Source organism: Rhincodon typus, chromosome 18 (genome assembly GCF_021869965.1).
Source record: "Rhincodon typus isolate 14 chromosome 18, sRhiTyp1.1, whole genome shotgun sequence".
Classification (NCBI taxonomy): Eukaryota; Metazoa; Chordata; class Chondrichthyes; order Orectolobiformes; family Rhincodontidae; genus Rhincodon; species Rhincodon typus.
In genome coordinates this window covers 56655929-56665523 of record NC_063349.1, presented here as the reverse complement: position 1 = coordinate 56665523, position 9595 = coordinate 56655929, and the positions used below count along the sequence as shown (strand labels likewise).

Here is a 9595-nt window from a genome sequence, read left to right as displayed (position 1 = left end):
CACTGCCTTAACGGCACTGCTATGTGTTATGGCAATGGGAAGGAAGCCAAAGACAAACATACAAACTTGATGACCAGGACTTTGTAGTCAACCAGAGATACCAACTGGTCATTACATTTAGACTTGCCCACAGACCTTGGATGGAATTTCTAACTTGAATCACTGCAATCTGGGAGCCAGTTGAGGACAGAAAACTGTGCAAAGCTCAAATCAAATGGAAGAATTATTGCTGAGATGCATAGAATCTGAACCTGGTATTGCCAGTTTAAGTAGGTCAATGTTAAATCTGTTTGAAAGTACAAAAGAAGAAAAGGGAACCAAGTTGGACTGAGAGGTAAAGAAACAGAAAAAAGTTTGAAAATGCAAATCAGAAATATCCAATGGAATGAGGCTCTACACAAACTCTCAGGACCACAGTTTATCAGCAATTATAATTCACTTATATTGAAATGGGCAAGACCTCATTTCCATTTTGTCATTGTTCCAGTTCTGAGGAAGGGTCACTGGAGCCGAAACGTTAACTCTGATTTCTCTCCGTAGATGCTGCGAGACCTGCTGAGCTTTTCCAGCAATTTGTTTTTGTTCCTCATCTCTCTTAATAAGTTTATTGATTATCTATGATTTAAACACAGCAACTTAATACCATTCCATGTTTGTCAAACACTATTGTTGGACAGGAGCACTGCGTAACGAGGCTTCTGGAGGTAAAGGGACACTGCAGCTCTTTACATTATGGGAGGTGAAATGTTATTATTCCAAAGGAAAGAAAACATTATTTGTTGAAAGAAAATATTACATATCACCAAAAAGAATGATGAGCCGTGTTCCCTCCCCCTTGTTTGATTAAGATGACAAATTCTCAGAAACACCAATGCACAGGCTCCACTGCATCAACTTCAACAGCAATCATCACACATTACCGCATCAAAACATGGACTGAAAAAAAACCAACAGCCTAATGGCCCTCACACGTCACCATGACAATACGTAATTATGTCAGACAAGGTGCAACTAGCTTTGATTGATTTTACTCTGTTGCCTCACCCTAGCCTAAGGGCAAGCAGACAATTCCATTAGTAACAGCTTTAACTCTCAGATGTACAGACTGGGCTCACTTTCCCAGTTTTACATGATGAAGGGAGAGGGCAACATTTACATTAACAGTGAACGTGCTGTGCATATAAAATTTATTCTGCAAACAAAGGGGATAAGGACCACTGATAGGACCAGCAGCTGAGAAACAAAATAAAACCCATCAAACTGGCTTCTTCCTTCCTGGTAGCTACATGATCCAACAAGACTGGAATTGTTCAATTACCCTGGCGTTTACAGGCTCACGTGTGACAAAAAATCCCTTACCTGGGTATAAAGGTCCAACGCACACCACTTTAAAGTCAGGATCAATATTTATCCCTCAACCAAACATCACTAAAGCAGGATGTCGGACTATGATCGTGTAACAGTTTATAGGGGCTTTCTGTGCGTAAATTGTCAATTACGTGTGCTATATTTCAACAGTGACTGCATTTCAAATGTCATATGAAATGTTTTGGGACACCCTACGATTCTCAGAGGTGCCATATGAATGAAAGTCTCCTCTTTACTTTGTCAGGAAAATAACTAGATGAACATTTTGCATTGTAACTGCTGCCCAACCTGCAGCAGGGAGAAAGAGTTGGCACAGACCCAGGTGATGCTCACCCTGCCTCTTTATACACACGGTGGAATGACTTTGAACTTGCTTGTCAAGGCTCAGCACTCTAGGGAGGAACCTTTCAGTTTTTCCAGTCTTCAGTTTGCAGGACTTCGAATGGGAGTCAGATCACTTCGACATCCATCTTCAGTGCCTTCTTGAACAACTCGCCCTCAACGTCTCCATCACCTCTTGCTGCCTCCACGTCCACCTCTGTCTGCATCTCTCTGCACTGCTTCCCTGATCAGGAACTGCTCAGTTCATTTTCACCAACACATCCAGCTCAGTAAAAACAGAACCAGAGAGGAATGCTGACTACTGTCCCTATCTCTGAAGGAAGAGTCACCAACGTTGCTCAGTCCAAGGAGCCAGAGCAGGCATAGCTGGGTCTCTGAAAGAGCAGACAATCCATGGGACAATTCCACACCGCACTGTTCAAACCTCTCTCAGTGCTGCAGCACAGAGTCACACAGCACAAACAACCCAGCAAAGGTTCAGTTATCAACATGGCGGTATCCAACTCTGCCACCAAATATGACACCATCACAGCTGCTAAAGAGGCAAGTGCAAACCAGAGGGGCAGTACTTCTGAACATTCTGTTCAACTCCAGAATGCTCAGAAATTGACTACAGCCCCAGTGTCTTGAAGTAACAGATAATTTGCTACTGGCCAAATTACCCATTCGCATGGATGGTCACACCATTAAGTCAAGTGGAGAGAAAACAAAAGTTAACATTTAGTCCAGTAACTTTTCTTCAGAACCTTCACTGGACCCAAAATGTCAACTCTGCTTTCTCTCATTAGATGCTGCCAGACCCGCTAAGGTTTTCCAGCAATCTGTTTTGCTTTGGATAGACAGCAGCTGTTTTCCTTGGAGCAGAGGAGACTAAGGGGTGGGCATTATTACAATATATAAAATGAAGTGGGGGATAGACAGAGGAGACTGAACATAATTTTCCTCTTGGTACAGAGATCAATGACAGGGTTAGGATGTTGACAGGGGATGCGAGGAAATTTCTTTTCACCCTGAGGGTGGTAGGAATTTGGAACTGATTTGTGGTAGAGGCAGAAACCCTCATAACACATCAGAAGGCATCCAAGGCTATGGGCCAAGTGCTGGAAAATAGGATTAAAATAATTAGGTATTTTTGACCATTGTATCGATGGACCAAAGGGTCTTTTTCTGTGCTGCAGGCCTCTATTTTAACACAATATTACAAAAGGTGTATCAATACCCTTTTCGACTATGATACACGCATTGTTCACAATGAGTACAAATATTCTAAGACCTCCATAATTTTTTCTATTCCTGAACAGATATTGTTAACTCCAGGATATAATTGATGCCTTAATGAAAGCAAAGAACAATTCTCTCACATAAACCACATAAAAGGTGGACAATAAACCACACACAGTGAACAAACCCAATCTACAGCAAGTCTTATTCCAAACTAAACAACAGAGGAAAATTATTTTGGGAACCAGTTAGAGGTGCAACAAAACAACCACAAAGTAAAAGGGCAAGCGAAGAAAAGATTTGACTATAATTATTCAAATAATGAAGGAAATAATTTCTAGACAAGGAGTTGATTGTTAAAATGCAGTGTCATATTTTTAGAATGAGAAATATTAGCAAAATTTTCAGATTTAGCAACGAAAATAATTTAGAAGAATTTCCTATGCACTCTATCACTAAAGTACAAGTAATGGTGACTGAATCCTATAACTTTTTCCACAAAATAAATCAATAAGGATGATAAAGTCCTCAACATCCGAGTTATATTGTATATACAATGCAACATAATGACATCTAACCTCTACTTAATCCAAAATCTGAAGAAAGCAAACTGTTGAATAATTTGAAAAGAGCAACGAGAAGAATACAAGAGGGAATTTAATGTTAAACAAATGGGGAAAAAAAAAAATCACTAATTCACAGCCATGGTTCAACAACTGTATAAAATTCAGGCTTGTGCTCCAATGCAGCACTGAGGGGAAAATTACACTTCGAAGCACAGGAGCAGAAGGCCATTCAGCCCCTCAAGCCTGTTCCACCATTCAATTAAATCAATACCAGAGGAACACGCATCTGTGGCCTAACTCATTTACCCGGCTTGGGCTTATACCCCTTCGTACCTTGGCTCAACAGAAATACCAGTGAAGGTGCTATCTTTTAGAAGTCCAGCTACCTTGCCAGGTGGATAGCAGTTATCTGTGGCAAGCTGGCTAATGTTCATTAAATGGTGGAGCTAGCTCAAGGAGTGAATTGCCTCCTCCTAGTTCTTAGGGTCATACAGTCATATAGCATGGAAACAGACCCTTCAGTCCAACTCGCCCATGCCAACCATATTCCCAAGCTGAACCAGTCCCACTTGCCTGCATTTGGCCCATATCCCTCCAAACATTTCACATTCATGAACCTATCCAAATGTCTTTTGAACGTTGTAACTGTACCTGCATCCACCACTTCCTCTGGCAGTTCATTCCACACAGGAATCACTGTGTAAAAAAAAAATTGTCCCCTCATGTCCTTTTCAAATCTTTCTCTTCTCACATTAAAAATATGCCCCCTAGTTTTGAACTCCCACACCCTAGGGAAAAGACCCTTATCATTCGCCTTGTCTATGCCTCTCATATTTTCATAAACCTCAGTTTCTAAACCAGATCTACTGTCACGTATTATCACATTGGTGTTTGAGAGATCTTACTGTGCACAAATTGGCTGCTACGTTTCTCACGTTACAGCAGTAGCAACATCAATTCAAAGAGAACCCAACAGGCTGCAAAATGCTTCGGGGTGCCTCAAGGCCTGGATAAATTCAATGATGTTTTCTCTATTTTGATTTGAAGCAACTTTGAATGAAAGGGCACCAGACCACATGGTGGTCCGATCCACAGCAGCCAATGTTTTAGCAATGCCTGCGCTGATCTCTGAGTGACCAACATTGCTGTCCCATCAGGCATGAGAGGAAAAACTATGGAGTGTTTTGAGGTATCACACTACCTTTAGGATAAGACAAACAAGTCTTTGTTGATAAATCTGCTTTGTAAGCTATTACAGATTGTCAAACCAAGGTGGCATCATTCATTTCTAACAATTATATTTTTACATGCATGCATAAACACCTCAAAACTCCAATTATACAGCAAAACATGAAATGTAAAAAATTCACTGCCCTAAAGCACCACCACCTCACTACCCCAACCCTCCTCACTCACCCACAGGAACAAACACCATTACAAAGAAATTAATTTTGATGATACAGAACATTAAATGTTCTGATATCAAATACTAACTCAACAGTTAGTTACAAACTTTCATCTTAAAATGAAAAAAGTGTTTGCAAGGTTGATTTTGCTCCTTGTTGTTTTAGACTGGGTTTATAAATTGGAACTGATAAAAGTTAATGGTGTCTGGGGGACTGAGATAAACCCAGTTGGGATTATCCAGTTGCTTCAGTCCTTGCCTGTATACACAGAAATTTAAACATTTCAATAGCATGGGTCACCCCCTCCTCTCCCTATATTAAATGAGAAACAGGGCATACAGGCAGAAAACAGAGGATGGAACACATTCACTTCAACACCAACAGTAGCTGCAAATTATCAAGTCAAATCCTCCACTTTGTTACCCAGTCTTCGGAGACCCTTTTAGTGTTTCAAATACCTCACTGCAAGTTCAACAAATTAAAGAAACAACAGCTTTACTTGGAACATAAAAACATAAAATAATATGGAATGAACTTGGAATTACATGAACCTCAGGACTTAGCAAAGCATTCAACAGCCAATGAGATCCTCTTGGACGTGCAGTTACCGTTGTCATGGAGGAAGCATGGTTGCTCATTTGCACACAGCAAGCTCCCACAAACAGCAACACCATACACCATAAGTTGATTTATTTAAACAAGGCTCAGCAATCCCATGTGGCATTTGACACAGGGACTCAGGTTTAGGGAGTCCAGGTGAAATCAAGATCAATTAAACAAGTGGAATTTAATCCATGTTTTAAGCGGCATATACTCATCCCTTCCTCTTACACTATTACAGAACCTGAGGAAAACACGTGGAACACATCCTTATTCATTAATAGGTTTAAGAGCACCTTTCTAAAAGAAACTGGATAGCTATTTGGAGTTCTGCAGGGAAAGGGCAGGGAGTGGAGGTGGGGAGGGTGACAATTTCAAAAACAGCGGTAGTATGTAGATGACAGATTGAATGGCCTGCTCTGCAGTCTATGATGATGGAGCTGATGATACAGGAAGGTCTCCAGTGAGTTCGAATACCAGAATAATGTCAACCGGGATGACAGGTTTTGGGGGTGGGGAGCACGAGATGGGGAGGGGGGGAGCGCGAGGAGGAGGGAAACGAGGAGGGAATTGAGGGGTGCAAGGGGGGAATTGAGGGGGGCATAGAGTGAGGGAAAGGAGAGGATAGGGTGAGGGGAGTGACCGAGCTCCCTACCTCGGTGGACGGGATGTTGACCACTCCGGTGGACCTCCTCTTCTCTCTCAGCTTCCTCTTCTCGATCTGCGCTTTGCCCTTCCTGGCGCTGGGCCCGGAGCTCTTACCCTTCTCTTTGCTCTTGCTGCTGGCGGGCGGCGATGAGGAGGATGCGGCGGCGGCGGCGGTAGTAACGGGCGGGTTCTCCGCGTCGACCTCGTCGGGGAGCGGGTTTCTGGCGGCGCTCTCGCTGCCTTTGGTGGCGCCGGTCCCGTCCTCGTCCGCCGGCCGCTTATTGAGCGGAGCCGCGGTCCTGGTGGCGGCTCGCTCCCGCTCCCCGCCGCCGTTATTGTTGTTGCTGAGCTCGGCGGGCGGCGGCGCCGGCGGGGCACCGTTGCGGTTCGGGCCGATCTCAGCGGAGTTAGCGCCGGTCGCAGCGGCGAAGCGGGCTCGCATCTTCTCCCGCTTGGCTTTCCATTCCTCCAGAAAATCGGTGGTATTCCCGGGAGGCCGGTAACCGCCGCTCGCCATCGCCAAAACCCGAGAGAGAATTCAACAGGAAAAAAAAAACCCGCACACACACACACACAGAGAGAGAGAGAGAGAACGCTCCTTGTTCCAACAACAACAAAAAGTTTCTTTTGTGTCTCAATCCTTCAGAGAGAGGGGGGGGGGGTGGAATAAAGTCACAAATAATCCTCAGGTGCCGGGAGAGCTGGAAAACACAGGAAGAAAACAAAAAGCAACTTTTACAAAAGTTCGCCAAACTTTTCAGAAAGTTCATTCAACTTTGCACAAACTTCCCAAACTCTCGGCTCGAGGTCCCTCTCTCCCACAGCAACACGCCCCCCACCCCCCACCCCCAACACCAACCCCCGGGGACAGCCCCCTACCTGCTGCCTCCCTCCCGGGCCAGGTGATTGCTCTCCGTCCCCGTCCCCCCTCACCCACCCCCAACACCATCCCCCACGGGCCCCAGCACACGGCCCGCACCGACCTGCCGCCCGGCGCGATCAAACCCCACAGCGCAGCCGCACCGTCCCGTCCCCTCCGCCTTCTTTCTCCCCCCCCCCCACCCCACCACACTCCCCCGGGGAGGGCCGGCAGTGGCCCCCGCCGCTCGGTACCTGCACACAGCCGGACACGCACAGAGAGGGAGAGGGGGCAGGCACAGGTCGGGGGCGATAGGTACCTCAACTCATAGCAGCAAATGTCCCTCCTCCCTGTACCTGCACCCGGCACTTAGAGCACGGAGCGGCGGGGGGGTGGGGGGGTGGGGGGGAGCTCCTGCTCACAATGTTCTTCCACCTCCTACCTGCAGGGGAGGAGAGAGAGAGAGAGAGAGAGAACCAGAAACACAGGCTGAGAGAGAGAAACAGATACACAGGAAAAAAAAACAGGGACAGAGACACACACAGTCGCAGATGAAGAAAGCAGAGACACAAGCAGAAGTGGCCAAAAAGATAAAGGCAGAGATAAAAGTTCACGCAGCAACAAAATCGATACAAACATAGGGAGCGGGGTAAAACAAAACACAAGCACACACACGGTGAGGCACAAACAGAGAGAAACTTACACAAGCAAAAACAGATAGAGGTGAGCACAGCGACAGAGACATACACACACGGGAGCAAAGACAAAGAGAGAGAGAGAGAAACATATGAAGGGAGACAGACAGAGGGGCAGACAGGGATATAGGCACAAAGGTAAAACAGAGATAAACACAACAGATAGATGGTCACAGAGATAAAAACACAAAACACAGATAAAGACCCGAGATAAGCACAAACAGAAATAAAGACGAAACAGTGAGGCACGCAGTTAGAGAGTCAGACACATACATAGTGGTAGAGGGATAGACACAAACGTACATAGAAACACAAGATGACACACGGAGATAGAGAAGCACAGGCACAAACAGAATCGTAGAATCCTTACAGTGTGGAGACAGACCATTCGGCCCATCGACTCCACACCATCTCCAAAGAGCATCCTACTCAGACCCATCCCCTATTATATCCCTATAACCTTGCATTTCCCATGGCTAATCCACGGAGCCTGCACGTCTTTGGAATGTGGGAAGAAACCGGAGCACCTGGAGGAAACCCACGCAGGCACGGGCAGAAGGGTAAATGACTGTGTGGAGTTTGCAGAGGCTGGAATCGAACCCGGGTCGCCAGCGCTGTAAGTGAGGCACAAACAGAGGGAGAGACGCTGACACAGAGGTGGGAACGCGTAGAGATAGAGAAATACTGACACAGAAAGAAACACACAGGGACAGAGATATACAAAGATAGAGACAAAAACAGACAAAGAGACACAGATGGAGGGACAGAACCAGAGATAAAAACAGATTTAAACAGAAAAATGCACAAACTTAGTGAGACACCATGTTAAACATGCATAATCAATAAATATTAATACAATGTGTTTTGGAATTTGGATTTTGATATAGAAACATGGAAAATACGAACAGGAGTAGGCCATTCAGCCCTTTGAGGCTGCTTCACCATTCAATATGATCATGGCTGATCATGCAATCTCAGTATCCCACTCCTGCTTTCCTCTCCCCATATCTCTTGATCCCTTTGGCCACAAGGGCCATGTCCAGCTCCCTCTTGAATATATTTAATGAACTGGCCCCCAACAGCTTCCTATGGGAGAGAATTCCACAGGTTCACAGCCCCGAGTGAAGAAATTCCTCTCCACCTGTCTTGAATGACCTTATTCATAGAGAGAGTGACCCCTTGTTCTGGACTTCATGAACATTGGGAACATTCTTCCTGTATCTAGCCTGTCCAGTCCCATTAGGATTTTGTGTTCCTATGAGATGCCCCCTCATTTCTTCTAAATTCCAGCAAGTACAAGGCCAGTCAATCCAATCTTTCCTCATATGTCAGTCCTGCCATCCCAGGAATCAGTCTGGTGAACCTTTGCTGGACTCCCTCAACAGCAAGAATGTCCTTCCTCAGACTCGGAGACCAAAACTGCACACAATACTCAATTCCTCAGAGGAAGGGTCACCGGACCTGAAACGTTAACTGTTCTTTCCTTCACAGATGCTGCCAGACCTGCTGAGCTTTTCCAGCAATTTCTGTTTTGTTTCCCGATTTACAGCATCCGCAGTTCTTTCGTTTTTTACCCTGTATAACTGCAGCAAAACACCCCTTATCCGATAAGTCAAATCCTCTATGAAGGCCAGCATGCCATTAGCTTTCCTCACTGCCTGCTGCACCTACAGGCCAACCTTCAGCAACTGTCCCACCATGACATTCTGGTCTCGTTGCACCTCACCTTTTCCTAAACTGCCACCATTCAGCTAATAATCTGCCTTCCTGTTTTGGTGACCAAAGTGGATAACCTCACATTTATCCACATTATTTCTGAGATAGTAGGAACTGCAGATGCTGGAGAATCTGAGATAACAAGGTGTAGAGCTGGATAAACACAGCAGGCCA

At 45.3% G+C, this 9595-nt stretch overlaps 1 protein-coding gene across 1 annotated transcript; it reads right to left on the bottom strand.

Annotated features, from left to right (window-relative positions):
• Positions 1 to 5738: 5738 nt before the first annotated feature.
• LOC109933393 (PRKC, apoptosis, WT1, regulator) lies at positions 5739 to 7209 on the bottom strand. Its single transcript, XM_048607470.1, has 3 exons — positions 7135 to 7209; positions 6147 to 6852; positions 5739 to 5747 (listed from the first exon to the last, which is right to left on the bottom strand). The coding sequence occupies exons 2-3, from the start codon at positions 6666 to 6668 to the stop codon at positions 5739 to 5741; spliced, it is 531 nt and encodes a 176-aa protein (XP_048463427.1). The 5' UTR covers positions 6669 to 6852; positions 7135 to 7209.
• Between the last annotated feature and the right edge of the window lie 2386 nt (positions 7210 to 9595).